We start from the raw sequence: 18,982 nt of genomic DNA, 5'->3' as shown, positions 1-18,982 counted from the left end.
AGAAACGGAAAAACGAACTTATCGGCTTGATAACTTTTAGAGTTAAGTATGTTTATGAATAAGGGGGTTATTCCGTCACAAGTGTCGCCACATTTTCCATACCGCGTCTTAGTGGGTGTATAAATAATAATATGTCCAATTGGATAGGTACTTGACATACTATTTCGAAAAAACATGCATCATAAGTCAGTTCACTCCCTCCACAACGATACTTTTTTTTTGGAAAATGACAGTAATTAAAAATAATAGTTAATAGACGTAGTTCTACCATTCTCCTCGCTAAACCATTTTTGTCCATATTCCAAAATTTATTTTGAACTTTTATTGTTTTACAGAGGGTTTTAAATTCAAAAACAAAGCAATTGATTCTGGGTTTCTAGAGGTCGTACTATTTTATGGCACTAATCCTGAATATGTTTGTCTGTGCTTTCCTTCAATTGTTCTATGATCCATGTTTGCTTAGTATTTAACGCTTGAACTCGATAAGAATGAAACTATAATCAGTCTTAGTCAATCTGTCGTAGTACACTGGCATTTCTGTGCTCAAAGCAATATAAAAATGTCTTTGGTGCGACAGTGTCTTTGTGCAGGAATGAGTAAGTACTTGAAAATATTATTTGGCATTATTCGGTACCTCTCCGACCATCAGATCTGATTGATTAAGATCTCCGTCAGGTGGCGGGCTTTAAGCATTTCACCACCCCTGTCCTCCTGTGGCTGTCGTAGAAGTCGACTATGGGATTTCGGTTCATATTATAGCGAGGACGTGTTTCGTTTGTTCTGCCTCTTTTGAGAATACAGACGTGAATAATATTTATGAATTCGAGACCCGTAAAGTTATTCCCGAAATTATTTCGGATATACGGATAGGGATCTTAAATGGATAAACCAGGAATTTCTGGTTGAGATGTTAATTTTATAGTGAAAATTAGTGATCAATAAAATATAACATTATATTTCGAATAGATATTTAAGTCCTGTAGGCTTATCTAGATATTCTAGAGATATTGGTGCAAGACATCTTTCTTCTCGACGATTTTTCTTTATAAAATTAGTGACAATTTCTGACATTCGATCCTTTCCCCAGTATCCTACCTGTGCATGAGTATGGGCGCGACATTCACTTGGCCTTCGTCCACGCTCCAGCTCTTCAGCTCAGAGAACACCACACTACACAGGCCCATGACTGGGACGGAACAGTCTCTGTTCGGGAGCCTGTCTTCTATCGGAGCTGTAGTGGCGACTCCGGTAGCTGGGTTCTTGCTCGATGTGATCGGGAGAAAATATTGCGCGGGACTTTTCTCTCTCATGCAAGTGGTAAGCGATCAAATGTAGGTACTTCATTGCCGTCCACACTCCAGCTCTTCAGCTCAGAGAACACCACGCTACACAGGCCCATGACTGGGACGGAACAGGCTCTGTTCGGGAGCCTGTCCTCCATTGGAGCTGCAGTGGCCACTCCGGTAGCTGGGTTTTTGCTCGATGTGATTGGGAGAAATATACTCTTATACAAGTGGTAAGCAATCAAATGTACTTCGTCTTCGTCCACACTCAGATACACAGATACATTTTATAAATATTTGCATGTCTTTGTGACAAAAAATGTAGCTCTATAAATTGAATATGCATGACCTTTTGTACCATGTTTTAGCAAATAAATGACTGATTCTGATTCTGATTCAGAGAATAACACGCTACATGGGCTCAGATGACAGATCCTCCTATTTGCAAAATATTTACCGTCAACTTGTTCCTCACCCTAGAAACCATTATTTAGGACCGAGACTATATTCATTGGCGGGAATTACTCTTGTCTTAATCTTATACAACACAGATGATTTTCAAATATTGTACGAGACGATAGTAAAATTTCTTGTTGAAAACAAATTAGGAATGATTAAGGAGTTTTTATTTGAGACTCTAAAATGAATAAGTATCTACATGGCGAACATTTTTAAGTGGCTGTTTTAACTGGATGCAGACAATTATAGAGTAAGTACGTTACATATAATATATTGATTGGTATTAACAATTTTTGGTTAGGTACTTTGAGCCGTCTCATGTGTATCTCATGATAGATGTGAAGTAAGAAGTTGTTTTATGCTCAAGATAACTAGTTCCTCCATACTTTACTCTTCCAGATCGCCTGGGTCATGATAATAGCCTCCAACCGCGTGGAGGTCCTCCTCACAGCCATGTTCATCTTTGGCGTCGGCGGTGCCGCCTTCCTGGTCGTCCCCTTGTACATCAGCGAGGTCTGCCAGGAGTCCATCCGCGGAGCCATGACCTCCGGCACTATCATCTTCTACGGTCTTGGAATGACCGTGTCCTACGCGTTGGGTGGATACGTGGATTACTATCCTACGGTTTATGCTTTTCTATCCATTTCCGTTCTTGGAGTTGTGTTGCTGAGTTTTCTGGAGGAATCTCCGACGTTTTTGATGATGAAAGGCAGAGAGCAGGTAACTTTATGTTTGATGAAATGTTTATATTTTATTCGGATTGCAATCATAAATAAATATTTTTAGGACTGTTACTGTGACCGTAATACTACAGTTCACGTTAAGATAGCAGCTCAAAGTTATCTGTCTGAAGTACCCTAAACAGATGGAAAAGACAAGAATTTTATTTTTTATGAATCTAATCAGTGGGCTTGATCGCTTTTTCTTTGGTGTATGGTATCTATTTCAGTTTCATGAATCTGTTAAATCTAAGTATTCAACTGTTCAAGGTCAGAGCCATTTTTTAATTATTATAAATGGGCTTACTCTTGACCACAGACTAGCCAAAGGCAAAGAAGTGGCCTACGATGGAGTGAGCTCGCCCATAAGATGCCTGTTCACCTTTGATTTGAAGGTTATATGAGCTCGGAAATATAGCCGCCGGCAAGGAATTCCACTCCTTGGCAAAGAGTCAAAAAATGTCTGTGTTGTATTGGTACCTTTGCTTATATTGGTTACAGGAAACTGCTAAATCGATAGCGTTCTACAGAGCTGCAAAGGTGTCTTCCAAGGTGGTGCAACAAGAACTGGACACTATCCGTCGTATACTGAACGCTGGAAACTTGGATGATACAGGTAAATTCCCAATTTCAGACGACCGGTCTGGCTTACTATAGGCAAATATTATAGGGCATCTTTACACAGATTTACTATGCCCTGCGTTAAACTCAAGAAAAGACAGCTTGTGTTGTGTGAATTGAACTGAATTTAAATATATACGCACTATCAAAGAGAAGTATAAGTATTTTAAAAAGTTTAAGACCTACAATAATCTTTCAGATAAGTACACTTTTGAATTGCTTAGAGATAGAGTTAAGTCACTCGAGCAAGAATGCTATTCTAATTATATAAATCATGTTGAAGACTCTCTTAAAAGTAATCCGCGGTATTTTTGGTCTTTCTTGAAAAATAATAGTAAAGGCTCATCTTTTCCGGCTTCAATGACTTACTCAGGCTGTACCTCGGACACTGGCGAAGGCATTTGTAATTTATTTAGCGATTATTTTCAATCTATTTTCCTAACTAATAATGCTCCATCGAATTCTCTTCCTCTAGACGAGCCATCGACTTCTGTTATTGCTGATATAGCGTCTATTGAGGTCCAGTCCGACCAAATTATGAAACTACTTAAAAATCTTGACCTTAGTAAATCCGCTGGGCCGGACCATCTTCCTGCTGTTTTCCTCGTGAATTGCTCTGAAAGCATCTCGCACCCGCTAGCTATACTTTTTAATAGATCTCTTTCGGAGGAGTCATGCCACGTTTATGGAAATCTGCCTTTGTTTCACCCATTCATAAAAAAGGGAGTAGAAGTAATATTGTTAATTACCGACCGATATCTAAGTTATGCCTCGTAGCAAAGATACTAGAGCGAGTGGTTTACAATCAAGTGTATGCTTCCCTTAAACATGTATTCTGTCCTTATCAGCACGGTTTTCTTAAAAAAAGATCCATTGATTCGAACCTTATTTTATTTAATGATTACTTGTCACTTCAATTGGATAAAGGAGATCAAGTCGATGCTGTGTACACAGACTATAGTAAGGCGTTTGATCGCATAGATCATTTTCTACTTCTAGATAAACTTTTATCAGTAGGTATAAGAGGAGACCTCTTCCGATGGTTTTCCTCCTACGTATTGAACAGGTCTCAAGCGGTTGTCCTGAACGGATTTTCATCACCTTGGGTGGAAATCCCCTCAGGAGTGCCTCAAGGATCTCTACTCGGGCCATTATTATTCATTATTTTTATCAGTGATATTTCGCAATGCTTCAAACATTCAAATATTCTCTTATTCGCCGATGACATGAAGGTCTTCCGGGCAGTCAATAACTCTCTGGACTCTACTTATCTCCAGGAAGATCTCCATAGACTAGATCAATACTGCGTTAACAATAAATTAGATTTAAATGTGTCCAAATGTTTTGCTATTTCCTTTACTCGTAAGCGCAATGTCTTTAACTCCAACTATTTTTTAAAGGGTGAACTTATTTCTAAATGCAATGAAATAAGGGACTTGGGTGTCATAATGGATAATAAGTTGCTCTTCGATCGGCACGTAGACTCGATTGTAAACAAAGCTTTCAAAGTGCTTGGTTTCATTATAAGATCGTGTAAAAACCTTAAAAGACTAAAATCAATCAAAATTATCTACTGCGCATTTGTAAGGAGTCATCTTGAATACGCGTCTCAGGTTTGGAACCCGTGTTATGATATTTATATTTCTAAAATCGAAAGAATTCAAAAAAAGTTTATTTGCTTTCTAGGTTTTAAATTTAAACTTCCAAAACTAAGTTACACTGAACATTGTGCTAAACTTCACTTGCTACCTCTTTACGTCCGGCGCAATATCTCTGACGTAATCTACGTTATGAAAATTGCTCAAAACTATGTTGACTGTCCGGATCTCCTGTCAAGCTTGAAGTTCTCAGTCCCCTCACGCCTTTCGTCTCGCGCTAAACGAACGTTTCATATCCCCTACGCTAACACTAACTTTAGGAAGAACTCCTTTATTATAAGAGCCACTAAGTCTTTCAATCAAATTGGTAAGAATCGAGACCTCATCGATCTGTTCTGTGACAGTTTTGCATCAGTACGCACACTACTGACCCATGACTTCTCCCACTGTTAATTCTCAAATAACACATAAATGTTTTTTTTTTTCCTTTTTTTCTTATTCTCTTAAGTATTGTTTGTTTTCAATCATTGCTCAAACTCATTACTGCTGTAGGTACTTTAAATACTGATATTACTGATACATATGTAGTACTAGATCTTCAAATATATTTCAAAATTTTCTGTAACTTTGCACGCATGTACTTTGCCCAGTTTCTATCTGTGGAAACTTGTTATTGGCTCATTGTTTTTATGTTATAAGCCTTATTGTAACTTTAGCTGTAAGTTTTCCTAACAAATAAAATAAAATAAATAAAATATAATATACAAATGATACACATAGAAAACATCCATGACGTAGGGAGTGCTTTGCTCATCACACAAATAATATTTGTTCCTGATGTCCATCCGCAGATCTACCTTTTATTCAACCCTAATGTTTCATGATTGCAGAAATTCCGTTAGAAGAACAAAAACTTCGGTCTGGCGTTGAAAAAAAGCAGGCTCAGAAGCCTTCTATCATTCAATTAATAAGTAAGTATAAACAAGTCTGATATGCCTAAATTTATAATTAATAACTGACTTAAATTGACTGTAATTTCAGCAATCTACGATTACTGACCGAAATAATGGTAACTAAAGGGTATACAACATTACCTCTGACTTGAGAATATTTAATAATTCACTGATAGATTATAGGAATGTATTCCTTGTGAGATCGCTAAGAAACTATTTTCAAAACTACATCTTGTCTACCCCTCGGGCGGCAAAGCCTTTAAATATTTGCCCCATGCGTGCAGCCTCGAGGCGGCAAGTACATTAGGTTCCTAATCACTACACAGTATAAAACAAAGTCGCATCCCGCTGTCTGTCCGTCTTTCCCTATGTAAAACTACGCACCGGATTTTGATGCGGTTTTTTAAATAGATAGAGTGATTGAAGATAATGGTCACAGAGACAGGACGGGTCACTAGTTTCTTTTATATATAGACTAGCTTTTGCCCGAGACTTCGCTTGCATTAGAAAGAGACAAAAAGTAACCTATGTCACTCTCCATCTCTTTATCTATCTCCACTTAAAAAATCACGTCAATTCATCGCTCCGTTTTGCCGTGACAGACGGATAAACAGACACACACTTTCCCATTTATAATATTAAGTATGGATTACAGAGAAGTCCTACCCAACCCGCCGTGCCCTCCTGATCATGCTGGGCCTCACCACAGCCTCGGTGTTCCAAGGCTTGATCGTAATCCAGGTGTACGCCGAGTCACTTTTCTCCACGGCCATCCCCACCATGTCTGCTACCATCTCGAGCATCATATTCTCTATAATCACTCTTGCCTCGGGATTGGTCGCTGGGTATTTGACGGAAGTTGCTGGAAGGAAGGTATTATTTTTCTTTCGTTTTTTTTTATGCTTTCTCATGGTCACAGACTAGCCGCGGCAAAGACATGACCTACAATGGATCGAACTCGCCCAGGAAGTGCCGGCGTGATTTGAAGGTTCCGTCAAGGAATTCTACTCCTTGGCAGTGCTTATAAGAAAAAAAGGAGCAAAGCGTTTCGTGCGAGTTGGTAGAATATTTATCTACCAAGTGAGGGTGGAAACCGTGTCAGTATCATAATCAGAGTTCGGACAACTGGGCGTCATTCTAACAACATAAGGTTACAAAATGACGCCCGAATGAAAATGACGATGATGAAAATGACGTCTGATGTCTGATCATAATTGAACTTTAATGGTGTGAATAAATACTCGCGTTGGTAAATATTTTCGACCACCTCCGATTTCAAAGTATTTTTTTTTCTTAGCTTATTTGAGTGTCCCACTGCTGGGCAAAAGCCTCTCCTCTGGTTCGGCCAGTTCTTCAAGAAGGCGTCAAGATCGTTTCGCCATCTTTGCCTGGGCCTACCCGGCCCACGCTTCTTCGTCGGCATCCACTTTGGTGGCTATGTTAGCCCACCTATCCGGATGCATGCAATAGACGTGGCCGGCCCAGTCCCATTTAAGCCTGGCGGTTTTGGAGCGCAGCGTAGTGTTACTGAAGAACTGGCCGTCAAGCGTTTATATTTTTGTTTTATCTGCCATATTTTATGAAGCAATAACTTTATCTATTCGCAGCCTCTCATGTTATACTCGTCGCTCGTGACCGGTACGTGCTGCGTGCTACTTGGCTCTCAAATCCATGTGAGCTGGGGCCCACCCGCCGTCACAGCGGTCATCATCTACATATTCTGCGTGGCATATTGGCTCGGAGCTGGGACTATACCGTTTGTGTTGAGCGCTGAGGTGTTTTTACCGGAGGTGAGACATAGTCAAATAGCCTGTCATGCTGTCTCACTGGCTTTGGGTGTCTACTGAGGTCTTGGCTATCAAACCCATCTGACCTGGCCTGGGCCCCACCTGCCGTCACATCTGTCATTGCATCTACATATTACTACTATGTATACCTTTTGTTTTGAGTGCTGAGTTATTTTTACCAAAGGTAAGAGATAGTCATATACCCTGCCATACCTACTGTCACACTAGCTTTGGGTGTCTACTGTTTACTGAGGTCTTGGATTTCAAATCCACGTCAGCTGGGACTAATAGCACGCCGTGACATCGGTAATCATCCATATTATACGTGGCATACTGGCTTGGACCTGGAACTAGGGTTGTAGATAGAAAAAAACCAAATGTTTTTTTTTTCAGAATTGTGAAAAAAAAACATGAAAAAAAAAACCGAGCACCTTGGTTTTTTTTCTAAATATGGTTTTTTTTCAGATGAACAAATAATACGACAATAACGGTTTTTCGTGAGTTGTTTTAACGTGTTTCAATAACAATAACGTACTCCAGAAAAAATGTTTTTTTTCACGGTTTTTTTTTCATGTTTTTTTTTCAAGCCAGAAAAAAAAAACGTTTTTTTTGCAACCCTACATACTCTCAGCATCGAAAATCTCAGCTGGTGAATTTTAGTTGATGTCCATAATTAAAAGTTGCTATTTTTCAAATAATTCTTAACTCGGTTTTCGACCGTATTGACGGATATTCTTTTCCATCAGCACAGGATTGTTTACCCAAAGTCCGTTCATTTTTGTTCCAAGTCGAGTTATGCTTATGAGGCTAATGTATTTCTTCTTCCAGGTAATAGGCATCCTCTCCATGCTGGCCATCGAGTGGACCTGGCTCTGCAGCTTCATAATCCTCTTTATCTTCCCTCCGCTGGTGGCAGCCATCGGACTGGGCCCTGTGTTCTACATCTTTGCCGTTGTCTGCTTCGCCACGTCTGTCTTCACTTATTTCTTCTTACCGGAGACCAAGGGCTTGCCGGTCGACGTCATACAGACGCTCTTTGACAAAAAGAGGCATCGTCATTTCTCGCATAATTAAATGATTAGTATTAACGTGTTTTGATTGAACTTTTGTCAATATAGAAACCTTATCATCCTGTTCATTTTCTTCCCTCTGGTGGCTGCCATCGGACTGGGCCCTGTATTCTACATCTTCGCTATTGTCTGCTTCGTCACGTGTGTCTTCACGTTTTTCTTCTTACCAAGAGCTTATCAGTGGATGTTAGACAGATGCTGTTTGATAGGAAGAGGATCCGAGTCGTCATTTCTCGCATAATTATTAGTGTTATTGTTTTGATATTGTCTTCGGTTACCGCGATAGTTACTCATGAAATAAAACTATGGAAATGGATTATATCGCGTATAATGAATTTACAATTCATCCCGACGTTTCGAACACTACAGCATTCGTGGTCAACGGGGGTCGGGATGAATTGTAAATTCATTATACGCGATATAATCCGTTTCCATAAATTTATCATTTTATTGTTTTGATTTAACTTTTGTGGGTATAGAAACCTTATCATCCGATTCATCTTCCGGAGCAGGAATATAACAAGAAAATACTCTAATGTAAATTGCGACGTTGCTTTTGTAAAAAAATTGCAATTCTTTAAACAGTTTGTGAAAATTTACAGAATTTACTTTCGAAAAACAAGCTAATATACAAATTGCCGGCTATGCAGAAGAACACTTCACCAAATCGCAGTCAAAACAAAACAATAAATTTCCATCCCTTATGAAAACTCGACAATAAAAAATGGGACTAACATGTCTACAACATGGAAATAGGGTGCTACGCAATAATATGGATGGGTTCCTCAAAAATATACTCTAATAAAGAAAGCTGTAAGAGCTTCTGTGTTAGCATACCTGTCCAGAAATCGTCAACCCAATTGGAAAGGTGCGAAACGCAGTTGAAAATTTGAATTGTTATGTCCTTTTGATATGCAACGCTTACTCCCTCAATCGGAGGATAACTCGAAATTAGACTCTAATATCAAAGCAGTAAGCGCTTCAGAAGTTATCCAGAAGTCGTCAACATTTAAAAAGTGAAAAACTCAGTTGAAATTCTAATATTTTATGTCGTTCTGGAGTTGTAGGGTGGCCACGCTCTTCAGTCCCGCCGCACTTGCGGGATCAAAACGCGATCGTAATGGCGTGCGTAGGGTGTCTGCTTTTACGTGCTTTGAGAGGCCTGTGTACGAGTATGTCTAGGTACTACTGGGGACTTCGTTCCTGTTGCTAATGGAGACATGAGTTGTGTAGACCCAATCTATCTGTACCTACCAACTGTAGCTTTAGTATATACGAGTGATAGTTATTTTCGCTAGCAGCTGCTCCACTTATATATATATATATTTTTTTTTAGTTTATTTAGAACACAAACAGTCATAATAAACATCATACATATATGTAGTACATAATGTACTAGAAACTAAAGTAATACAAATAGACCTGGAGGTTCATAACATACTCGTACATATGAGGTTAAAACCTAAACAGTAGTTAAAAACAACATAGTATATAGTATAAATACGTAGTTCAGAAATTCAGAAAGATTATTATGTAAGTACTTGTACTTGTTAGTCCGTTTTCACATTATCCGATCCGATATCGGATGTCGGAAGGATTTCAATGCAAAAAATCCAAGATGGCGCCTGTAATTTATGGGATATCGGTCCTACATCCGTTATCGGATCGGATAATGTGAAAACGCACTTAGGCTGGTCCATATTTTGCGGCAGTTTTTTTTTTCTGGCCGTCAGTCACCTGTCAACACGGTGTTCCTGAATAATAAAATTTATATATTCTTACCTTTTGAGTACATTATCACATAAGGAAAACGTACAAATTCACGAAATAAAAGGCTTTTTTATAGATTCTTCTCCGGGGCACCTTTTAGATGTAATAAGTAGGTACCTGTCTAATTATTCTGTAGCAAAAATTATGTGTAGTCACATAATTTTTGCTACAGAATATTTCATGTATTTCAATACGTTACTCGTCGGTAACGAAAACGTCACGGACGTTGGTATTATTTGTATGGAGGAAGTGAACAGCACTCCCAACCCCAAATGGTTACTTAAAATCCCATGGGTATAGTGTTCTGGATAAAAAGTCACATTGTTTTAGATAAGGGGTCCCCATTTCTAGAAGCTACAAGTTACACTTTGGCTAGTCTGGGGCCAAGAGTAATTAAGCCCAGGATTTATAATGAAAAAAAATTACAAGTGGTAGTCACTGTCTAATATGACAAGTTGAAAAGAGACTTCCGCTTGTAACGTAGATTAGGTTTAGTCTCAGGTCTTATTTGTTTAATATTTGCTGCATGCTCAATCGCCACAAAAAAAATATTTGTATGCCTACAGGCAAAGCATAGCGACACTGACACAACTCCATGTAAGATCTATATGTACCTATGTTTACAAATAAAATATGATTTATGATTTTTTATGATTTATGATTTAACTTGTAACTTTCAGCTTTGAGAAATGGTCCATGGTCTGGTCTTCAAGGAAATGAAATATTTTTCTATTTCCTACTTTTAATTCTTTCATTCTAAGTACGCTAAATTCAAGGTTTCTTTGTATTTTTGAACAAGATTGTTTAAAACTAGACCGTAGGAGTCGAACTCTTGTCACGCTATCGGAACAACGAGCAGGTAAAAATGGATTGCTACTCCGCCTTGTAGAGTACCTTCACCAATCTCACGTCCCTACGTATGTTCCTGGCGTTTTTACATGTAGCGCTGTTTCCATTTTATGTTGGTATGGTTTCCTGCAAGAAGGCTACTTCACAAAATATGTGGCACTGTCTAGCAGGTTGGTGGCCACACTTTTTCCATTGGGGACCAAAATATGAAGAAATATTAGAGGCGGGCCAGTGCTGGCCCTATTCTATTATTATATCCCATTCTATTCTATTCTAACATATTATTACCTTCCACATAAAAAAAAAACATAATTATAGCTATATTTTCTGTTGACGGAAAATTTTCCTTCATATAGAATATTCTCCAAGCGCTGGTGGCCTAGCGGTAAGAGCGTGCGACTTTCAGTCCGGAGGTCGCGGGTTCGAACCCCGGCTCGTACCAATGAGTTTTTCGGAACTTATGCGCGAAATGTCATTTGATATTTGCCAGTCGCTTTTCGGTGAAGGAAAACATCGTGAGGAAACCGGAATTCCAATAAGGTCTAGTTACCCTTCGGGTTGGAAGGTCGGATGGCAGTCGCTTTCGTAAAAACTAGTGTTTACGCCAAATCTTGGGATTAGTTGTCAAAGCGGACCCCAGGCTCCCATGAGCCGTGGCAAATGCCGGGATAACGCAAGGATGATGATGATGATGATAGAATATTCTCCACTCAGGGAATTTTCCCGGGAACGACATATCACTAGCTCCGGTCTGAACCGGACTAGCGGGGTCCACTATTTGTTGACGTCTCACATGGTCTACCCTGGCCTGGCCCCGTAGCCGAATGGCATTTCTGTCGTGCTAATACGCAAGAGCGATAGCAATAGATAGCTGCGAAAGAGATATTATCATGAGCGTTCGTACATTCGGCTACGCACACTGGGGTAGCTTATTTGCTGTAAGGGCCTGGCCACATGGGCGCGTAGCGGCGACGCACCGCAAAAATTATGCGTTGCGTTGCCGCGCCGCCAGTTTTTGCGTCAGGAAATCTGCGGCGCGGCACCGTGACGCAAGAACTCGCGGTGCGTCGACGCACCGCAAAAATCCGCGGTGCGGCACCGCAACGCGCCCATGTGGCCAGGCCCTTAGTTATTTAGTGTTGCGGTTGTACGTCATATAACATACAAATCAGTATATACTTATTACGAACAAATTATCGTAGCAATTTATTTGTACTTAACTGTTTGTGGTAATCGGTTATGATTATGAAACACTTATTTGCGGACCACGCGATGCTCGGCGGTTTCTATTATTCTGACATTAACTATGTAGTAATAGTAACTATGTGTAATGAAGTTTGTACTTTAGATAATCTTTGTTATATAACAAAACACACAACTAGATTTAGAGATAGAAGAAACAAGTTCATCTATTTGTATAGGGACCGGGCGTGTCTGATTTTGTACTCAAGTTGTTATTTACCTGTGATTTTAAATATGTCTTAGGCCCTTTGAGTGTTCATAATTTTTGTGTTGTTGCAATTAAATATCACGTAACGTGCCATTTTTAACCCCCGACGCAAAAACGAAGGGGTGTTATAAGTTTGACGTGTCTGTCTGTGTGTGTATGTCTGTCTGTCTGTCTGTTTGTCTGTCTGTCTGTCTGTGTGTGTGTCTGTCTGTGGCATCGTAGCTCTCGAACGGATGAACCGATTTTGATTTAGTTTTTTTTGTCTGAAAGCTGAGTTAACTAGTCGGGAGTGTTCTTAGCCATGTTTCATGAAAATCGGCTCACTAGGTCGCGGTCGGGGGTTTTTTCAAAATTTTAATTTTGTGGTTAGGTTGTTAATGTTTTTGTTGACTTCAACTTACAAAAATTGACGCCCGAAAGCTCCAAGCTGCGATTAAAGACGGACTCCTGGTTTCTACTGAGTTCAATTGACTCGCTAAGTAGATACGTTTCCTTGATCTATGGTCACAGAACACCCCACTAGAAGCCAAATGCAAGCGATATTGTTCGAGACGCAAATCACCAATCCTTGCGGGGTGAGGCGGGCGCGCACGGTGCTGCCATTGGTCGTTTCAAATAATGGCGCGCCTTTATGATTAGCAGTAGGGATGGGAATGGGACATGTCTATTATAGACAATGGTACCGGTACCAGTACTGTGGTGAATTTGTTTTGCAACAAATTATAATATTATAATTAAATTATAATAAGGCCTAGTTACCCTTCGGGTTGGAAGGTCAGATGGCAGTCGCTTTCATAAAACTAGTGCCTACGCCAAATCTTGGTAGTAGTTTCCAAAGCGGACCCCAGGCTCCCATGAGCCGTGGCGAATGCCGATGCCGGGATAACGCAAGGAGGATGATAATTGTGATAGCATCTCAATAAAAATCATTCTAGTAACAATAACTAAACTGTGCATTTTTACTTACGTTTACTAAGTTAAATAACCAACTAAATATTCTAAACTAATCAATGAACTAAATACCACTACAGACTCTACAGATTCTAGATAATTTAAACTATTACAAATCTGCTTTCTTTTATATTTCATAAAATGGTAGCACATGGTACGAACGGCAGTACGAAGTTCCCGCAACAGACATAAACTAACATGGCCCCATGCCTAGTCGTTTACGTGAAAGGGATAGCATATCACATTGTTAACTCGGTAAAGAGGGATGGACGCGCCTCGGCGCCGCTCAGCACAACCATATTGACCAGTATAAATGAACTCCGCGGACAATAAACAATATTCAACAAAATAATTAATTTGACTTAACTGTGGAATGTTGTTCCATCTTTTTTACATGTAGAAGTTTAGTGTTAGAAGACTTGCCACACCACTTTATGCTGTAAGAGACCATTGTTTGCAACCGAAATTGATTATTTAAGATTTTTTCCCGAGCGGACACGGACACTGTTAGCGGGTCGTATACTTGGGCGCTACTGATCGGTGTCGCACGCGTTCAAACTTTTATAAACCTGATTTGTCGTATGCTTGGTGACCGCGAGTCGCCCTGTAAGGGCCATCTTGTTGTATTGATCTGTGATCTATGGTTAACAAGACTTCTGATAGGTACAGTAAAACTAGTTAATATCTAGCAGATAAATATAATGAAGTTATTTATCACCAGACTATAATTAAAAGCGGCTATTAAAAGTGGAAAACGTAATAAAGCGGCAAAAGTGCTATTTTATTGTCAACCCAGTCCAGTGCCGATGCCGCAGCTATAAAGTTTATTATCCTAATAAAGGCAAGTGATTTTTTAACCCCCGACGCAAAAACGACGGGGTGTTATAAGTTTGACGTGTTTGCCTGTGTGTGTGTCTGTCTGTCTGTTTGTCTGTCTGTCTGTGTGTGTGTCTGTCTGTGGCATTGTAGCTCCCGAACGGATGAACCGATTTGGATTTCGTTTTTAGGGTTCCGTACCAAAAAGGTACAACAGGAACCCTTATGGTGCGACTCTGTCCGTCTGTCACATTCCTAAATATCTCGAGAACTACTAATGCTATCAACTTGAAATTTGGAATAGTTGTGAACATTGTAAACCTCTACAAATAGAAAGTATAATTTTTTTAAATATATTAATTTTAATTGTAGAAAATGGCCAAAATGAAAGGGGGGCAAACTGTAAATTTCAAGTTACTAGGTCAAGTGTGGTATCGTTGGAAAGAGCTTAAATTGAATGTAAATAAGCTATTTTTTATAATTTTTTTGTTGTGAAAAAAAAAAGAATTTTGAAGGAAAATGTAAAAAAAAATACCGTTCCCCCCCCTTATCTCCGAAGTTTACCAACGAAAAATTATGAAAATTTTACTAAACATTGGTTTTATTCTATATATTACAGGAAAAATATAATCGTGTTTGTATTTTGAATACTTTTTTTTTAATTCACAAAAAACTTTTCAGATTTTTACTTTCAATTTACCCACCCTTGCGGATGTATATCGTACTTCAAATTAATACGAGATGTTACGTAAACCATCTTCTGTCCAATAAAGTAAAAACTGTTTAAATCGGTTAACATTATAAAGAATTATCCCTGAAAAACCAGGTCGCGCAAATTAGTTAGCAAATTGACCGGGAGATGGCGCTATACACTATAATACTCATTAGTGCCTATTATACTTTTGTCTTCTAGTCAAGTCATTAGAGTTATATGAAAATATGAGATTATTTTTACTAGGTAATTTGAAAGAAAGTTTGTACGGAACCCTCGGTGAGCGAGTCCGACTCGCACTTGGCCGGTTTTTATTTTTTGTTGAAAGCTGAGTAAGTCGGGAGTGTTCTTGGCCATGTTTCATGAAAATCGGTCTACTATGTCGCGGTGGGGTTTTTTTCAAAATTTTAATTTTGTGGTTAGGTTATTATTAGGGATGTACCGATTAGTCGCCGACTAGTCGGGAAAGCCGACTATCCGGCCACATTTGTAGTCGAAGATTAGTCGGCGACTAGTCGGCAGAAAGGGCCGATTAGTCGGCACTTCATTAGTGATAGAAAAACAGTACAAAATTAAATTATCAGCTGAAAATTATGGTTGTATTATGTAGCTATTAGTAATTCCTTTTTTTCTCAAAACAACAAATATCTGTTATCACCACAGAAATAAATTTCCTACCTAGGATTATCGACTTCATAGGCAGGATCACTACCCACTAAACCAAGCCGGTTGTTAAAAATGGAAAATGTATATAAATATTGTCATGAATCTTTGCACATCTGTAAAAAATCATGAAAAGCGCGAACGAAGGACCAAAAATGACATTCAAAATGTGAATTTATCGAAAATTATGTTCTGGCCGACTAGCCGACTAGTCGGCCGACTAGTCGGCCACCCAAGCGCCGACTAGTCGGTAGTCGGCCTAGTCGGCCAAATCAATAGTCGGTACATCCCTAGTTATTATATTTAACGATTTCAATGGTAACACTAGAATAAATTCAAGAACTAAAGTTCTTAAGTACTAAAGTTCGTAAGGTACTAAAGTACCTTATTTAAAGGGATAGATATAAATTTTATCAAGGCGGCGATGTGAGCTCTGAGTATAGCGATGTGAGCTTTCAAAGTCCTGGGTTTGAAATCCAGGGAGGGCATCTCTTTGTGTGATAAGCACCGATATTTGTTTCTAAATACATAAATGTTTTATATGTACTTATAGTATTTAGATGTATCGTTGACCGAGAACCCCCAACTAAACTAATTTGTGTAATAATAATATCAATTGACTTGCGCTCTACATGACATCAAAGCTCTCCAAACGGCCTCTACGTGTTGGATCTATATCCCCACGCACGCCTTATATGACCGGGCTCGAAAGACCAGAGAGTTTTAAACGGAGATATCAATTGAAAAAATATCCGTACAATACTTATTTATTTATTAAATCAGTCGTTTAGTTGAAAATTAATGAACCCTATAGGTACCTATGTAAAATTAAACCTCTTGTAGGTAAATGAATGATTGAAATGATTTCCGTTAACTACCTATATGACAAGGTTTTTTAGGTCAAACACAGGTAATTTTTCTAGGAAACTAGTATCTCTGTATTTGCACTTAAATGTTTGTCATTCTTCAGGTTCGCGCACACTTATTCAATTCACGTATGAAAACGAATTTTTCAAATTTTTAAAAGTGTAAGTCAACTTCAAATTACCAGAGGCCCATGTAAATCAAAGATGAGATGGCGGAAAGACCGAGGGCGATTTTTTAATCTCGCATGCGGGATTTTATCACTAAAATACCGGTTGAAAACGGTGACTTGCCTATTATTTTCAGTGACAATTTTCTGAATTCGAAAGCGTGAGACTCAAAAATCAGCCCGCTGCGCTGGTCTCATTTTGTGGCGACTGGCGAGAGCATGCACAGAGCCGTGTCGAGTGGTGAAAAACAGGGGAGGCTTTTGCCCAGCAGTGGGACACATTTTAAGCTACATAAAAAAGTTAACTTCTGTTAATTAGCCTAATCTTGTCGATCATAACGGAAATCAAAAAAGCACGGTGTCTACCAAGTCCTCTAGAAAACATTGGTATGAAACGTTAGGAACGGTATTAGTAACAGTTACGTCCATTTTAGTACAGAGCGCCAATTAAGACATTTCTACCTTCCAATTAGTATTGATGAAGCCTTAAATCCATTTATAGATAATTTAAACTTAAATACACTTCAAAGGACATTTCTGTACCTATACCTATACCAGATATGTTTGAAAATTCATTGTATTACATGTAACAGTATTTATTACTTCTACACCCTATAAGACAAAGTCGCTTACCGCGTGTGTGTTCACGATAAACTCAAAAACTACTGAACGGATTTTCATGCGGTTTCACCAATGAATAGAGTGATTTTTGAGGAAGGTTCAAGTATACAATTTGTTGAGATTTCGTTTAAATTGGTTGAAATATGACAATATTTGCTAAATAATCAATCAAGTCGGACAAAATGCCGCTGACTGAGAGCTTTAATCAAAAACGCTGCCCAAACCCTTTTGAGCAATATCAAAACAATGCAAGGTACAGCGGGGCGAATCTCAACTGGGGCCAAATGTAACTGATCAATTTTTTACATTATTACACTATTGAGTTCCAACATGTATATCCACTGAACACGCGTGCCATTATAACCAGTGGACACTAATTAATAATGCAAACATTGTAAAACATGGAAAAAAAATGTTGGAATTGCCCCGCTGTACCTTATACAAAATTTGTGGCGAAATTGTGTCTCTCTCATAGATCTACAAAAAAGTACGGGATGGAATATGTCTATCTTTCATGGATAATATACTACTTATAGTATTAGAAAAAGTAGGTACCACTTCAAATTTAATATGACGTTCAGATTCCGACTGCAGCTGCATAACTGCGGCAGCGCGACGTCACTGCTGACTGCATCAATATCATAATATTCGTAATAAATACCTACTAGTATGCTTACTTGTAATGGATAACCAATTCCACGTGTCATAGTCGCAGGCTATTTCTAATTCAATTATTAAATCTTGTATTAGTGCATGTGTAAATAAGAGACATGTCCATGTCCATTTATGCCGGGGAACGCGGAAGCCTCAAATTACATCTCATTTTGTTCCTAACCCGTTGGGAAGCCATTCTGTTCAACACAGGTCACTTGTCTATATTAGATGAAGGCTTAGAGCATATGTACAGTAATGCTGGCACGAACGGAATGAGTGACTGAAAATGTAGCCAAGTTCAGACTGGCGACTTAGGTATCTATCGATCATGTGTTACACGAACCATTTTCCCCATTTGGAGAATAAAATAAATACTTAAATAAATAAATAAATATTGGGGGGACAGGTTACACAAGTCAACCTAGCCCCAAACTAAGCAAAGCTTGTACTGTGGGTGGTAGGCGACGATATACTTAGGCCCACTTGCACCAACCACTTAACTCAGGGTTATTAGTGGGCTGTCAACTGTCAAACAGACAACCATGAATTTGACAGTTCACCACCATGAGAGGCCTAACCGACTCTTGGGGGCATGGGACCCAAGGGACATCATTGCCCGGGGGACAAGCTGCCCCTATTATTATTATATACGTACACCCATCTTGGCCAGTAAATAAAGCCTCAGATCACATGTCTGTTATCCTCGGCTCTGCCTAGTCGATAAATCGGCGTCAATCCGGAGTGTGATCTGAGACAGTTCTTACTTTACTGACTACTATTCAATGCTGAGTCTAGGAGGTAAGTATTCTGCGGCGCAACGTGATCCTAGTGGTCGCTGATTATTGCGTAATTTCATACTTCGTTTATGCGAAAATGGAGATGCGTAAATTGTAGTAACTGCGTGTAATGTGGATAGAGGAAAGGATGGAGTTCGGGCAAAAGAATAATGGCGGCAAGTGTACGCCGCTGGGCA

At 39.1% G+C, this 18,982-nt stretch overlaps 1 protein-coding gene across 1 annotated transcript; it reads left to right on the top strand.

Moving 5' to 3' along the window:
* Positions 1-537: 537 nt before the first annotated feature.
* Positions 538-8,502, top strand: LOC125229251 (sugar transporter ERD6-like 5). The gene is made up of 8 exons (XM_048134068.1): positions 538-596; positions 1,088-1,317; positions 2,142-2,462; positions 2,963-3,077; positions 5,571-5,651; positions 6,289-6,506; positions 7,241-7,423; positions 8,249-8,502. The coding sequence occupies exons 1-8, from the start codon at positions 560-562 to the stop codon at positions 8,492-8,494; spliced, it is 1,431 nt and encodes a 476-aa protein (XP_047990025.1). The 5' UTR covers positions 538-559; the 3' UTR covers positions 8,495-8,502.
* Positions 8,503-18,982: the final 10,480 nt, after the last annotated feature.

Source organism: Leguminivora glycinivorella, chromosome 8 (assembly GCF_023078275.1).
Source record: "Leguminivora glycinivorella isolate SPB_JAAS2020 chromosome 8, LegGlyc_1.1, whole genome shotgun sequence".
In the NCBI taxonomy this organism is placed as follows: Eukaryota; Metazoa; Arthropoda; class Insecta; order Lepidoptera; family Tortricidae; genus Leguminivora; species Leguminivora glycinivorella.
Note: the sequence above shows the minus strand (reverse complement) of the source record. Positions and strands in the feature narration are given on the sequence as shown.

Bases quoted from the DNA above. Each gene is read 5' to 3' on its own strand.
- LOC125229251 (XM_048134068.1), top strand. From the start codon at position 560: ATGTCTTTGGTGCGACAGTGTCTTTGTGCAGGAATGA. The intron at 3,078-5,570 runs GTAAATTCCCAA...TCATGATTGCAG, and splicing joins TGGAAACTTGGATGATACAG to AAATTCCGTTAGAAGAACAA. The intron at 6,507-7,240 runs GTATTATTTTTC...ATCTATTCGCAG, and splicing joins CGGAAGTTGCTGGAAGGAAG to CCTCTCATGTTATACTCGTC.